Source organism: Phacochoerus africanus, chromosome 9, assembly GCF_016906955.1.
Source record: "Phacochoerus africanus isolate WHEZ1 chromosome 9, ROS_Pafr_v1, whole genome shotgun sequence".
Classification (NCBI taxonomy): Eukaryota; Metazoa; Chordata; class Mammalia; order Artiodactyla; family Suidae; genus Phacochoerus; species Phacochoerus africanus.
Genome location: NC_062552.1, coordinates 5431651 through 5447882, shown reverse-complemented (window position 1 = coordinate 5447882; position 16232 = coordinate 5431651). Strand labels below are relative to the sequence as shown.

Here is a 16232-nt window from a genome sequence, read left to right as displayed (position 1 = left end):
AACAAGAACCTACTGCACAGCCCAGGAAAATCTACTCAGTAGTTTGTAATAACCCATATGACAAAAAAGAATAGGTATATTTATAGGTATAACAGACTCACTTTGCCGTACACCTGAAACTAATACAACATTGTAAGTCAACTCCAATAAAATCTTGTAAAAGAGTGGATATATACATGTGTGTGTGCGTGTGCGTGTGTGTATGCCTGAATCACTTTGCTATATAGCAGAAATTAACACAACATTGTAAAGCAACTACTCTTCATAAGTAAATAAATAAATCCGAACATCTTCTGAAATACGTGTTAAGTTCTCCTACAACTGAGCATTTTCAGATAGGCAGTGCTAAAAGCAATCTGATACAGTAACGGTCTCTGGCATATGCAGCTCGTTTTAACAGATGCCAATGTGACATCCACAAAGCTGTCAGGCCTGCTCCAGAAAAGAAAGTCAGCCGGTTGGTGTTCCACTTGACTAATGTCTTTTGACATTCAATTTGTATCCTCAGGTACTGTGGATTTAAAACTTGACTCTGATAACAGCAGATCAAAGAAGTGTTCCCTTTGACGAAATCAAATCATCAGGTTATTTTTATGATGGGCAAGGCAGTCTTCACATGGATATCTCCAAGTCAAATATGTGGGTCCTTGAAAGATACACTTACTGACTATGGTAGAAAATACAACTTGTCTCCTCATTCTTATGCCTGATATTGAGTGAAGTGGAACATGCATCAGTTCGCCATAAAAACAGGGAAAGGAGGCTGTAGGGACTTAGAACAGTGTGGGCTTCAGAACCAGAAAATTGACCTGAAATTCACGATCTCCATGTATTAAAGAGGTTCTCAACCCTGGCTGGATGTTAAAATGGGGGGGGGGATATTTTAAAATACCAAAGCCTGCTCCCACCCCAGACAAACCAAATCAGGATCTCTAGGAGTATGGCACGCCAATCTGCATTTTTTAGATGCCCCAGGTGACTCATGCACAGATCTATTAGCTATGTCAGTTTGGGCAAGTTAATTTACTCTCCCTGGCATCTACAAGGGAGTGTCATAGACATCTGTCATTGTCATGTCCAACCATCAGTGTTTGTCTTATTTAAGTTTTGTTGCTGTTGTAAGAATTAGGCTTGCAAAAAAGATACATATTGTAATTAATTGATATGTCCTCATAATTCCTTGGATGTATGGGTTCCATCTCCCCTCTGTCTTATCTTTTCCCTTCACAGGTTACTTATTGAAACAGTCAGATCATTTGTCCTATAGAGTTTTCCGTGATCTAGAATTTGCTGATTGCATCTCTACCGTCTCACCTAACTTGTTCCTCTTTCCCCCTGTTACTTCCTGTGAACTGGTTATTAGATCAAAAGGCTTGATCAGCTTCAGACTCAGCTGGAAAGGCTACTTTCTAGGTGATGATAGGTACCTTTCTCAGAAGCTCATTCTGTCTCTTTGCCTCTATTTGTAGGATGTGAAGTTATTGATAATCATTGCCCAGATCCTTGATTTCATTGGAGGGTGCAGAACAATGATTTTCTATTCTTTTATCTTCATTTATTCACTGGAACACTTCTATAAAGAGAAAGTTTCCCCTCATCAGTATTTGGTTTCCCTGAGATACAGTATCTATAGGATAATCTTAAAAAAGTAACTTGGTTTCCATTATTTATCACCTTTCAAAATAATGAATGGGTTCTCTAGAATTTTGTTCTTGTTTTTTAATGTAATTATGAGCTCATAACTTTGAACTTATTTAAAGTGTTTCAGGAGTCTCCTGGTAGCCTAGCAGGTTAAGGATGTGACATTGTCACTGCTATGGCTTGGGTTCAATCCAGAGCCTGGGAACTTCCGTATGCCATGGACACAGCCCAAAAATAATAAATAATAACTTTAAAAATTGATTTTCCACCCATTTACTCCCCCAGTTATCATTTTCACATTTGGGTGCATGTCTTTTCATTTGATTTGAAATAATTTTTACTGGAATTCAAATCAAACCTCAGTTTGAGTAATTTAGGCCAAGCCTTATCTTAAATATACCACCCATTGGAATTAGATAACTACAAATGTTTTAAATATTTTATTACAAGTAAAACGTGTACCTAAACACTGAAAATAGATGAGTGAATTCTCTCAGACGATTGGCCTTTTGGGAACTAGTGAAGTAGTCATTCAATTCTCTATATAAGGAAAATAAATAGATAATTCATGCACAACAATCCACTTGCACTGGAATTCCCTTTGTATTTTGTTTATGTTGACTTGGCCAAATTTTCTTTTTCTTACGTTTCTTTCCACTGCCAGAATTAATTTGTTAAGTATTTTAGGGTAGAGAAGCTTAGTTCCCCACTAAACGTCTATGTTTCTGACTTAGTGATGAACTATCTTGTATTTCTTTGCCATTTCTCTCAGAGTAATACACATCGTTTATTCGTTCTTCAATGAGGAAACTGTTTTTCAGAAATCTTTTGGGGTTGAACACGTACTACCCATTTTATACCTTGAAGATATAAGAATATAGCAACTTAGGGGGAAAACGTTATGTGCACTTTTTATTTCGATACCCAAAGCTACATAAATTGTATCACATATAAATCATACATAAATATACATAATATACATAAATTATATCATTATTAGATCTTTGCGGAATTGTAAATAAAGATCATTAAAACCAATGATACCTGCATTATTAGATCTTTGCGGAATTGTAAATAAAGATCATTAAAACCAATGATACCTGATTTCCTTGGCTTGCCCAAATCACTTGATACTAACATACCCAGGGCCCTTTTTTGGGGGGAGGTGCTCTCACTCCTGGCTTGTAGAAGTTCCCGGGTCAGGGATCGAACCCCCACAGCCACAGTGCCCTTTGCATAATCCTCAAATTTAAATTCCACCGCCAATCCGGAGCCGAGAGCGGAGGTTTGCCAGCTCCTCCCCATCTGTCACGCACCCCGCTTTAGGCCCCGCCCCCCTCTTGGTCACGCCTCCTCGCCGGGAACACGTTCCACGCCCCCTTCCGCTCAGCCAATAGAAGGTGACGTTGGAGGGAACGGGACGTCCCTCTCAGCCAGTGCAGGAGATCCTTGCTGATCTGGTCCCGCCCCTGCCGAGAGCTCGGGGCCGGAAGATGGCGGCGGCCGCTGAGTTGACGCTGCTGGAGAAGTCTCTGGGGCTGAGTAAAGGGAACAAATACAGCGCTCAGGGCGAGCGCCAGGTGAGAAGCGGAGGCGGCGCCGAGGGGGAGAGGTGGGCGGGAGCTAGGCCTGCCGGGCCCGGGGAGGATCCGGCCGGCGGGCGGAGGCGGCGAGTGAGGATGCCGCCCTCACCTCCCCACGTGTCTGCTTCTCCCAGTCTCCTCCTGCGGCCCTCGCTGCCGGAGGAGCTTGGCCTGAACGTTCCTCCTGCGAAATTGTCATCATGCCATTCTGGGAAAGCGAGGGGGTCCTCAGAGAGCCCTTAGGCCAGGCTGGAGGCCCCGCGTGTGCGTCGGAGCGTTTACTTAATGGTACCTTTCGTTCGGAATTACGCAACTGCTGCGAGCGAACCGCGTGCCAAGGACACAGTGCCAGGCCTGGGGGATACAGCAGTGGTCCCGGCGGACGTGCCCTCCCCTCAGGAAGCTTGGTTTTCAGCTGGGTGGACAGACGGTGCAGCTATTCTTGTCACCCTCCTGAAAAGTGCTGCATCGAAGCTAGATGGCCGGGAGATCACCTATTGGCCCAAACTGGGAGATTCAGCTTTTCGGAGGCCGTTTTAGATTAAATGTGCAACATGCGAGAGGGAGAAGGTTCCGCGGAGTGAGATTACCTGGGAAGGTACAAGGATTCTGATTTCTAAGGGCCTTAAGGACGTTTCTGTTTTATAAAGGTGGTCGTTTGCGAGGGATGGAATGAATGTATTGTAGGAGGAGAATGTAGGAAGACCACTTTGGATATATATACGGGGTTCGCTCCTTTGAGATTTTTTTTTTTCCTAGATGATACTTGTTTCTTCTACTGTTCTTCATTTGATCCCTGTTAAAATCTCGACTCCAGAACAGTTGTGTTGTAGTTGTTTTGTTGGCCGCACCCGTGGCATATGGAAGTGCCCAGGCCAGGGAAGCCACTCTCACCTCGCCACTAGATCCTTAACCCGCTGCGGCACAGCAGGAACTCCAGTCGTGTTGTAGTGTTAAACTGAAGGAGAGGATGCAGGACTTACCTAAGAGCAGCCCACCAAGTGGTGCAGAGTAGGCACTGGAGCCAGACTGGCCTGCTTTTGCTTTTTCCTCTGGCCTCCTGCTGATTCCTCCCCTCTGCCACTACTCCCAGTTGGTTGTTTCGTTTTTTTTTTTAAGGAACCCACTGCCTGGTGTTCTGGAAGTTAGGTATCCGACCTCATCACTGCTGTGGCTCAGGTTCCATCCCAGGCCTGGGAACTTTTGAGTGCCAGGGTGCACCCAAAAACCAAAACAAAACCAAAGAAATGGGTTTGCAAACTTCATGAAGAGCTCGTGTTTGACATGTGTAAGAGGAATAAACTATGAAAGGTTGGGTAATTTGGGATGACATGTACATGGAATAACAGTGTGATGAATATATGATGGACAGGATCGTGAATGACGCCGTGCGAAGCAAGCCCAGAATTATAGTGCGGAGCCCGATGCTGAGGGCTGTGGAGTTTAGAATTTGGTTTCTTACTAATTTTAATTAAAACTTTTTTTTTTTTTTTTTGGAGTTCCCGTTGTTGCTCAGTGGTTAACGAATCTGACTAGGAGCGATGAGGTTGCGGATTCGATCCCTGGCCTCACTCAGTGGGTTAAGGATCCGGTGTTGCCATGAGCTGTGGTGTAGGCTGGCAGCTACAGCTCTGATTGGACCTCTAGCCTGGGAACCTCCAGGTGCCGTGGGTGCGGCCCTAGAAAAGACAAAAGACCAAACAAACAAAAAAAAAACAAAAAAAACATTTTTTTTTTTTTCTTAAGCCGAGGGAGGCTATTGAAAGTTTCTGTTAATGTGTTTAGGAAAAGAGATGAGGCTATATGATTCCTTCATTTGAGGGGAAGACAACTGACAGCAATAAGGCAGCAATAAGGCATTCTCCACAATACTATCAATTAAAATTTGAAAACGGAGTTCTAGCTGTTTCACAACGGGTTTGGCAGCATCTCTGCAGCACTGAAATGCAGGTTCAATCCCTGGCCCAGCACAGTGGCTTTAGGATCCAGTGTTGCCATAGCTGCAGCATGGGTCACTAACTCGGCTTGGATCTGATCCCTGCCTGCAGGGTGGCCAAAAAAGAAAAAAAAAAAAATTGAAAACACTCCAGGAATCCAGCTCTAGAAGAATGGTTGTTCAATTGTGATGCATCAGCACATTGGAATATTATTTATGTAGCCATTGAAAGGGATTGCTTTAAAGACCATCAAACCTTAAAATGAATGTGAAATAGTGTGTGTGTCTCAAGATCTCAACTGCATAAGGTCTGCCTGCTTAGGATGTGTAAAGGAAAGAGAGTGAACTTCAAGGTCACTGGTGCTTTATGCAAACCCTGATGCCACCATTGCCAGCCTGGTGGCCTTGGTTCTTTGTCTGTGAACTGAGGATGCAGTCACTTACCTGTCTTAGAAGATGTCATGATTTGATGAGAACGTAACTGCGGGAGTTCCTGTGGTGACTCAGTGGGTTAAGAACCCAACTAGTATCCATGAGGATGCTGGCTTGATCCCTGGCCTTGTTCAGCAGACACCGCTGGGATCTGGCCTTGCTGTGGCTGTGGGGTAGGCCAGCAGCTGCAGCTTTGATTCATCCCCTAGCCTGGGAACTTCCATATGCCATAGGTATGGCCAGAAAGAAAGAAACTGGGAGTTTTTTGAGTTAGTGTGATGGGGTTGTGGGTAATTTATCTATTTTTACACGTGATTCTCTTTAGAATTGTCATTTTCCCCTTCACTCAGCACTTGTGAGCGCTTTCCTTCCTTCAGCACACACATCTCAGTGAGTCACCTGCAGTAAAGTGAATACCCACCCAGGCAAGGAATGGAACATTGGCGGCCCCTCCAGAGACTTGTGTCTTATTTTCCTTTAATGCATTTGTTTTTTTTTGTTTTTTAAGGAAGTTACTGGGGAGTTGAGGGAGCTGCGTAGTGAATGGAAAGTAGCTGGTGAGGAAGTGGAAAGCCGAGACGACCTTTAGTTACTTCCTTTAGCTTTTAGGAGGTAACCTTTGAATCTGTATCCATAAAATGTTAATCTCCCCATATAGCTCCCATGCTCCTGTTGCCCGAGTGTGAGAGGGCCCTGCACAGTGTAAATAACTGTCTGAGGCGTTCCCGTCGTGGCTCAGTGGTTAAGGAATCCGACTTGGAACCATGAGGTTGCAGGTTTGATCCCTGGCCTTGCTCAGTGGGTTAAAGATCCAGCGTTGCCGTGAGCTGTGGTGTAGGTCGCAGACGCAGCTTGGATCTGGCATGGCTGGGGCTGTGGTGTAGGCTGGCAACTACAGCTCGGATTCGACCCCTAGCCTGGGAACCTCCACGTGCTGCGGGTGCAGCCCTAGGAAGAAAATAAATTAAAAAACTGTCTGAGTTCCGGATACTGTTTTCATGGTGAAAAGAGCAGCCGTCTTCCCAGGGGAATAATTCTCTTGGTTTTCTGAGGCCGGTTAGATTGTATACTTGTTATTTATAATTGGACGGTCTCCCCATTGGTGATACTTGGCATTTTTTTTCTTTCTTCCTTTTCTTTTTGTTTTGCAGCACCCATGGCATGTGGAAGTTCCTCCGCCAGGGATCAAACCCATACCCCAGCAGCAACCCTGAGCCACCGCAGTGACAATGCCACGTCCCTAACCCACTGAGCCACCAGGGAATTCCTACATTTTCTTTTAAGATTTATCAAAACGCTCCATTGAGTTATGCGTCAAGAACATTTAGGAGTTCCTGTTGTGGCTCAGCAGGTTAAGGACCCAACGTAGTCCCTGTGAGGATGTGGGTTCGATCCCCGATGGCCTCACTTAGTGGGTTAAGGATCTAACTCAGGTCAGATCAGGTGTTGCTGCAGCTGTGGTGTAGCCGGCAGCTACAGCTCCGATTTGACCCCTAGCCCAGGAACTTCTGTATGCCATAGGAGCAGCCATAAAAAGAAAAAAAAAGTTGTTTATTTTTGTTATTACAGAAGTTGGGCTTATTTAAGTATGTTCGTTCACCTTGCTAAAAGAGAGAATGGGTAATCTGGATTGAAATTAATGTGGTATTATTAGAATTTCCATTTTCTCTTTTTGTACATACATAATTATAAATTATGTAGAAACACTATGCTGATAATTACTAACCTGTAATTACTAGTATCCCATTGGCAGGCATCTGTTATCAAAGGTAATCAGATAACTGCTGTTTTCCTGACCTCGTTGGTATGTAATTTAATATCTTAGAGTATTTGAGAAAACAGCTTATTTCATGGTTCCTTAGACCTCACAGTCACGGTGGCAATTGCTTTTCCAGTTTCTCGGAAGAACTCTTGTTTTTTTGTTGTTGTTTTTGTTTTCAGATCCCAGTTCTTCAAACAAACAGTGGTCCGAGTCTGACGGGGTTGACCACCATAGCAGCTCACCTGGTCAAGCAGGCCAACAAGGAGCATCTGCTGGGGAGCTCGGCAGAGGAAAAGGCAGTGGTGCAGCAGTGGCTAGAGTTCAGGGTCACGCGCGTGGATGGGCAGTCCAGCAAAGACGACATCCGCACTGTGTTGAAGGTATGGCGACTTCCCTTGAGAGGCTGGAAGGCGAGCGCTGTTGATAACGGGGACCGCTCTTCCCTGAACTTCGGCCGCTGAAGCGCTTGGCCTTCTTTACACGTCTCCCCCCGCCTCCCGAGAGTTTGGCCCTGTGCTTATCTTTGCCTCCATCAGACGCTGCCAGCCCCTCCGTTCAGCCCTCAGCACCAGGGCCCCTTCCTCAGCCTCGTCCTCGGCTCCCTGTCTCTAAAGCAGATGCAGGAGTTCCCTGGTGGTCTCGCTGTTAGGGATCCAGCTTGGTCACTGCTGTGGCTCGGGTCATTGCTCTGGCTCGGGTGCAGTCCCTGGCCACCGAACTCCCACATGCCACGTTCGCAGCCAGAACAAAAAACAAACAAACAAGCAGGTGCAGCTCCTGTTCTAACTGCTTTTCTCTCCTACACAACCCCTGTGCTTTTCCTTCCAAGCACTCGTCGTAGTCAGTGGTAACAGCTTTGCATGGTTTTTTCATATGATGGCTTGACACTTATTCCCCCCACTCGGCAGTCGTGTTTCCCTGAGCAATAAAGTCTTTTCTTAAAGGCAACGGGGAATCGGAATCTTAGGAGTTGTAGTTTGAAAAAAGCTGTCCACTTGGCCTGAGAAAGCCCATGTTGCCCTCCCTTGAGACTTATTGCTTTAGGATTTGTATTTTCTTTCTAAAGAAGTCAAATTAAAATAAAAGAATCTATTGATATAAAATATAAACTGAATGTGGCTGCAGAGTCATCAAGCGTGAAAAGCTTTCCACATAAAATTATATTTGTTAATTACTTACATAAAAATAAAGCAGGCATTTGGGTTGTGGCTCAGCAGCTGAAGAACCCAACACAGTGTCCATGAGGATGCAGGTTCGATCCCTGGCCTCACTCAGTGCGTTAAGGATCCTGAGTTGCCATGACCTGTGGTGTAGGTCACAGACACAGCTCAGATTGCATCGCTGTGGCTGTGGTGTAATTCAGCTCCAATTCGACTCCTAGCCTGGGAACCTCCATATGCCATGGGTGCAGCCCTAAAGAAAAAAATAAAATAAAAAATTTTTAAAGCTAAAAATGTGAAGGAACCTTAGTGGTCTCCCAAACAACCATGTCATTGTGGGAATCCCCTCTGTTTCCCAATTTTATTCCGATTATAATATAATGCAGGTTGGTCATGTAAGTTGTACAAGCAGATCTTATGGTACTGAAAGTTTTTCATTGATCATTCTGGAGGAAGTGGTCTAAACTGTATTCTTTCTTTTTCTTTTTTTTTTTTTCTAGAGCTGCACCCGAGGCACATGGAGGTTCCCAGGCTAGAGGTCGAATCGGAGCTGCAGCTGCCAGCCTACACCACAGCCACAGCAACTCAGGATCCGAGCCGCGTCTGTGACCTTCACCACAGCTCATGGCAACTCTGGATCCTTAACCCACTGAGCGAGGCCAGGGATCAAATACGCATCCTCACGGATACTAGTTCTTAACCTGCTGAGCCACAGGGGAACTCCAGCTACTCATTCTTAAACATCCATTGGGCAGCCTTTCCAAAGGGACCAGTGTGTCTTCCCTCTCAGTGCACGTGGGATTTCAGGCAGATAAAAAGGAAACATGACCACTCTTACGGTTTTCCAAAACAAGGCATTAGTAAATAATGTATTTAATTCTGAACTCTACAAGCAGGATTTCATTGAATTGGGTATAGCAGTTCAAAAGCTGGATTCATCGATTTGGTCTTAGGAGCATAGACTTAATTCTGCCAAAGTGTTGTATCTGGGATATTTAACATCATTATCTGAAATTTCAACCGGAGAAGCTGACTGTAGATACTGCCTTTTTTTTTTTTTAATATCTGAGGCACTGGGTGCGTTGGGCTGTCGTCCTTGCTCTGCCCCTGTTTGCTCATCTGTACCTATGGTGATGGGTCAGGTTTGGTCTGAGCAGCTGATGGAACAGTGACTGTTAGGCCCACCCCCTGCCCTCACAGACCTCAGACCAGCGGGGGAGACCAGCGTATGTGTAACGCCTGCAGTGTGGTTCTGGGCCGTGTGCCCACGGTTGAGGAAAGGTTGTCTTCTGTTTTACATTGGTTTTTGCTGTTTCATGGTAGCATTTTTATTTTCAAGGCAGTGTTTATTATGGAACTTTAGGAAATATAAATAAGCAAATAGGCGTTCCTGTTTTGGCTCAGCGGAAAGGAATCCAACTGTATCTGTGGGGATGCAAGTTCGATCCCTGGCCTCACTCAGTGGATAGGGGATCCAGCATTGTGTTGCCATGAGCTGTGGTGTAGGTGGCAGACACGGCTCGGAGCCCGCGTTGCTGTGGCTGTGGTGTAGGCCGGCAGCTGCAGCTCCAGTTCAACCCCTAGCCTGGGAACTTCCATATGCCACGGGTGTGGCCCTAAAAAGCAAAAAAAAAAACAAAAAACAAAAACAATAAAAGGCAAATAAAAGAAATTTCAAACATTCACAGTCCCACCATCAAGAGAGAGCTGACCTGTTAATGACACTTATGCTCAGTCATCAGATGTTGCATTATTGAATTCCTTTTGTGTTCTGCACATACTTTTTCTTTCATTAGATGTGTGTGTGTTTTATTTTTTGGATGGACAGCCATCGGACACTGTAACTTGGGGTGTTTTGTTCACTGACAGTATGTCATGAACGTCTTTGCAAAACTGTAAATATTAACTTAATTTACCTTTGATAACCTGTTAGCGTTCCATCATGTGTTGTGCCAGAATTTAGTCTATCCCCGTTTAATTTAGTAAATATCTGTTAAATATTTTAACACATTCCCATTTGTTTCATTTAGGCTACACCCCTGCAAGGGAAATTACTGGACTAAAGCTGGATATGCTTTTAAGGCTATGTTGTTCATTTGCCTTCCAGAAAAATATATTGTTGCAGTTTGGCCTCTTCCACAAAACCCTTGCTGGACCCCTTTCCTCCTTTACCACCCCAATTTTACTACCAAAAGAAACCAAAAAGTGATCTTTTTGTTTACTTTGCATTTTTTTCCTTGACATTATTGATGCTGTGGCATTTTTTTCATAATGGGTTATGAGCACATTCATTATTTTTAAAAATTTGCTTACTTGGAGTTCCTGCTATGGCCACTGGGTTAAGAATCCAATGGCAGCGGCCCAGGTTGCTGCAGAGGTACGGGTTTGATCCCCAGCCTGGTGCAGTGGGTTAAAAGATCCAGCATTGCTGCACTTGTGGTGTAGGTCACAGCTGCGGCTTAGATTCAGTCCCTGGCCCGTGGACTTCCACATGCCCCAGGCGCATCCATTTAAATTTTTTTAAAAAATGAACGAAGGACTTGAGTAGGCAAGTCTCCAGAGAGGATATACAGAGCTAATAAGCATGTGAAAAGACAACTGAGCCACAACGGGAGCTCCAGCCTTCTAAATGTTATAAATGTTTTAAATGGATGGTAGTTAACTTTATTGTTGTTTTTTAAATTAGTATATTGTTGGAGTTCCCGTCATGGCTCAGTGGTTAACGAATCTGATTAGGAACCATGGGGTTGCGGGTTTGATCCCTGGCCTCGCTCAGTGGGTTAAGGATCCGGTGTTGCCATGAGCTGTGGTGTAGGTTGCAGACGCGGCTCGGATCCTGAGTTGCTGTGGCTCTGGTGTGGGCCGGAGGCTGCAGATCCCTAGCCTGGGAACCTCCATATGCCACAGGAGCAGCCCTAGGAAAGGCAAAAAGACAAAATTAATTAATTAATTAATTAATATTTTGTTATTTTTTTCTAGGACCTCAATTCATATCTTGAAGATAAAGTCTACCTTACAGGCTATAACTTCACGTTAGCAGATATCCTGTTATACTATGGACTTCATCGCTTTATTGTGAGTATTTGAATAGTTACTGCCGTTTTTGTTTAGAATGATTTTTTTGTCTGTCTTGACTTGAAGTCAAATTGGCATTTTTCAACTTACCAAATAAAAACGAAAGGCATTCTCTTTATACGAGGTACCTAATGCAAATATTCCTTCCCGTGTATCCGTCAGTCGTAGGGGTTTCCTGTTCCTTGACCTGCTCGATTCCTCTTCTTGCTCCTGCTTTTCTTCCCAGCTCCTTTTCTTGCCACGCGCAGGCCACGATGCTCCCCTCTGCTGGACCCACGTGCCCCTGCCACCCGGCGGCCTGGTTGCAGCCCCTCCTTTCGATGCAGCCTCTCATCTCCTCACTTCATTCCCTAGTCCCGTGGTTGTCTGAAGTCATGCGGCTCCTTCCCTTTTTCCAAAGCTGTTCGCCTTCTTCCTTATCCTGCCTGGATCCCCTTTTGTGTAACTTGACTCCCCAGCTCTTGGTCCATCCAGATACCGCCTTCAGCCCTCTCTCCCGCTGAGAAACCACGCAGCTGCAGGTTGGTGTCAAGATACCTTTACCCCATCCTGTTGCAGCTGGGCTCGCCCAGAGCCCCTTCCCGCAGACTCAGCGCCTCTTCCTTCCTCCAGAAGGAATATCTGCCGCCAAGGTCACAGTCCGCACGCATCCCTGAGGGAGGAAGATGGGGCTGTGAGCGTCCCAGGCACATCCTCATCACTCACCTCCTTTTTCCGAAAGGCTTTTCCTCCACTAATCCATGCCTCCAGCCTCTTACCCCCTCTCCTGCCCCTTTTGTGGATCTTGTCCCAGATTTTTTTTTTTTTTTTTTTGGTCTTTTGTCCTTTCAGGGCCTCACCCATGGCATATGGAGGTTCCTAGGCTAGGGGTCTACTCAGAGCTGTAGCTGCCAGCCTACACCACAGCCACAGCAACTCGGGATCCGAGCCGCGTCTGCGACCCACACCACAGCTCACGGCAAAATGCCAGACCCTTAACCCACGGAGCGAGGCCAGGGATCGAACACGCATCTTCATGGATCCTAGTTGGGTTCTTGACCCCTGAGCCACCACAGGAACTCCCTTGGCCTTACACGAGCGCTTCACCCCAAACCTCCCTTCACCGCCCACCTTCCCCCCTTGGAAGAAGGAACCCAGACGTTTTTCTATTTTCTGTGCCTCTCGCATCCCATCCAGCCAGTCCTGTTTCTGCCTCCTGGGTGCTCCTCCTGGGGTCTCTTCCTGTGACCCTGGGTGACCCTGCCCCGGTTCCAGGACTCAGGCTCTTCTGTCGGGGCTGTGGCCATGGCCTCCTGCCACCCGTCTCTGTCTTTCCGGCCGCTGCAGCAATTTCCCTCCTGAACGTGTCTTTATCTTTCTCAAAATAATGAAGCAGCTCCTCCTCCCTGCACTGGGAGAGCCTTCCTCCCAGGACTGCCACAGGCCTTCCCTGGCGTCTCCTCCCCTGGGCACCTTCTGCTCATGGAAGTGCCCCCTCCTCTGCCTCCGTGGCACCCCCCAGGGCCCTGGGCTTGGGCTCATCTCACTCCGAGCTGCAGTTCTTGGAAACGTTCTCTCTGATTACAAACCACGGAGCCACATGCTAGCGGTGTACACTGGTGACACCCGTGCCTGGCGGCATCCATCCACCCTCCCTCCCTGCACACCGGGCACCAGAACTAGCTCAAGTCCCCCTGTTACATATGACAGAGTTGCGTATTTGTTGTCTGTACCTCATCACTCCGAAGGTAGCAGGGCTAGTGGTTTTAACCCTCCTGTTCCAGAGAAGGAAATGCCTGCTTCAGAACATTGAGTGCCTTGTGAAAAGACACAGTTCTGTTTTCAGGAGGGCTGAGACGTCCCAGCGTCAGAACTTGTGGAAAGGAAAATTCCCCAGTCACGTGTGATCGTTGCTCTTTATCCCACGCTCCAGCCAGAATTCCAGGATTCGGGTTTACTTGGCCTACTAAGCATTACTTCTCTAAGCTCTGAGTGATTGAGTTCTGTGACGTCACTGCAGTGGCCTGGGACAGTCCCTGGTTCAGCATCCTGCTCTCCCCGGTTCCCGGGTTGCTTGGTTGCTTCCGGAGAGCTTGCTGACTGCGCCCCAGACACTGTCCTCGAGGGCCATAGAAAAGGGAGACAACTCTATTTTCAGGCAACTGTTGGTCTCATCAACAGTTTGGCATGAGACTGTTTGGCATGAAAACAATTAGTGAATAAGAGAGAATGGAATCTAGGGTGAATCTCTGATTGGAATATTATGCGAATAAAGAGGCAACGTAGAATCGTGAAGTTGTCAGGGACACATCAGCAAAGTCTGGATGGCTTCGGCTGTTCTGGGGAATTTTCATCCTTTTAGAAAGCTTATGGTAAATTTGGCTAAAAGCATTGCTTCTAAGTGGAATGGCCCTATAATTTCCCTTCCAAAACGGCACTTTTGATAATGAAGGGAAGGCTGTTAAAGATTACCCTGGGGCACCAGGAGCAAAGCAGGACCAACTTCTCCGACTTGGGGGGGGATGTGACTTGGTTTAAAGCAAAATAAGGAGATGGAGGAGAATCGGGTCATGTTTCTTTTCATGCCCCTCCAGCTCCTGGCACAGTGCTTAATGCTGCTAAGTGCCTTTTTATTTTATTTTATTAAATTTTTTTTTAATGGCTGCATCCATGGCACATGGAAGTTCCTGGGCCAGCAATTGAATCCAAGTTGCAGCTGCCACCGATGGCACAACCGAGGCAATGCCAGATCCTTTAATCCATCGTGCCAGGCCAGGGCTCAGACCTCTACCTCTGTCGTGACCTGAGCTGCTGCAGTTGAATTTCTAACCCTTTGCACCACAGCGGGAATTCTGCCAAGTGCTTCTTGAGATGAGCAAGATTTAGTAATCTCACCCTCTTTATATTTCCTCTTTTAAGCAGCCTGTGTTTATCGTGAGAGTCTAGTCTTTAGTTACATACTCCAAAATAATTAACGTCTAAAGTAGTCCTATTTAAATGCGAAGACGGTCTAAGGAGAGCTGAAATCCTTTGCTCACGCCAGCCTCTTCTTACTCCATTCTAGAGTCAAATATTCTAGGAGCATTTTGAATTTAGAATGGGGACATGGCATAACTTACCTTATTTCAAAATGCGCAAAGCCCCCAAAGTAAAAAAGGGTTTGCTCTCACGGTATCCAGGTGTCTGTCCCCGCGGCAGACCCTGTCTTTGAACTTGGAGGAGTCCATCACTTGATTTGAGTGAGATTGTGCAGCTGCGGGCATGGCCGCCCGGGAGGGGAGCAGGAATAACTGACCCCTCAGAGCAGCAGCCACGCACTTGGTGACATTTCACAGGCGCTTAAAGGGGGCCTTACTTAATTTTAAAGCTTGGTGTTGGGGAGATGTCATCTCTGTCTCACACGTGGTGCCTTCCAGGAGCTAGTGAAGGTCGTGCGGACCGTCCAAGGTCTGGCTTAGTGAAGCCTCAGGCTGTTGCTGAGAAGGACAGCGCTTCTCCCATCTAGTTAAAAAAGCACAATAATGAAGTGTGACTCTTGCAAACCAGATTATACGTTTTTACATTTTTCCCTTCTCAGGTGAATACAGGTCATGCGGTAGGAAAAGGAAACCCTCTGAAAAGGAGGCAGCCTGGGTGGAAAGCCTTTGGCAGCAGAGAGAACAAGGCCGGGATTCCATAATGCAGAGCATCGTAGCCCCAGCCGCCAGGCTGTCCCCGGAGAATCCAGGTGCCCGCAGGGGCGTTTGGTTTTCCCGCAGCTTAGAAGTGCTTCATTCAATGCTGCCTTTCAGCGCTAGGGTTCTCCTAACCATATGCAGTGATCTGTGCCCCTGGTTTGAGAGTAGAGTATCCTCCTGGTATATCCGCTTTATATGTAGTGGCTACAATACTGTAGGTAAGGGTATCATGCTTACATTTTTCAAAACAAAATTGAATGGGGAGTTCCTGCTGTGGTGCAGGGGTATTAATGGCGTCTCTCCAGCCCTGGGACACAGGTTCGGTCCCCGGCCCGGCACAGTGGGTAAAGTATCTGCCAATGGCCCCAGCTGGTGCATAGGTTGCAGCTGCAGCTCAGACCTGATCCCTGGCTGGGGAACTCCATATGCTGAGGGGTGACCAAAAATGGAAGGGAGAAAAGGGGGGCAGTTCCCACTGTGGCACAGTGGAAATGAATAAGACTAGTATCCACGAGGATGTGGGTTTGATCCCTGACCTTGCTCAGTGGGTTAAGGGTCTGGCATTGCCGTGAGCTGTGGTGTAGGTCGCAGATGCAGCTCAGATCTGGCGTTGCTGTGGCTCTGGTTAGGCCAGCAGCTACAGCTCCGATTAGACCCCTAGCCTGGGAACCTCCATATGCCGCAGATGTAGCCCTAAAAAGCAAAAAAAAAAAAAAAAAAAAGTGGAATAACATGTAAGTCACTGCTCACCATCCCTGTGGGTTCATGAAAGGAGTCTATAACCACGGCCTCTCCCACCCTGGTCCACATGCAGGCAGAGCACCTGGGAGGAATAAAGGCCTGTCAGGAGCAGGCCTCCCTGACGATGCCTGTGCTGTGACCGCCCCGCACTGTGGTGCAGATATACCCCGATGAGAAAAAAATGCTTCCTGGGCATTGGATGCAGGAGGGTCGATGTGAGGTGCAGACCCAGCACGAGCTCACGTG

The 16232-nt window shown here is 46.6% G+C and overlaps 1 protein-coding gene across 3 annotated transcripts in view; it reads left to right on the top strand.

Moving 5' to 3' along the window:
• Positions 1-3087: 3087 nt before the first annotated feature.
• EEF1E1 (eukaryotic translation elongation factor 1 epsilon 1) overlaps positions 3088-16232 on the top strand; it is a 31258-nt gene continuing 18113 nt past the window's right edge. For all 3 annotated transcript variants that reach the window (XM_047794778.1, XM_047794776.1, XM_047794777.1), the window contains exons 1-3: positions 3088-3221; positions 7534-7734; positions 11494-11589. In XM_047794778.1, coding sequence (XP_047650734.1) covers positions 3135-3221; positions 7534-7734; positions 11494-11589 — 384 coding nt within the window. In that variant the 5' untranslated portion in view covers positions 3088-3134. The remainder of the gene's footprint in view (positions 3222-7533; positions 7735-11493; positions 11590-16232) is intronic.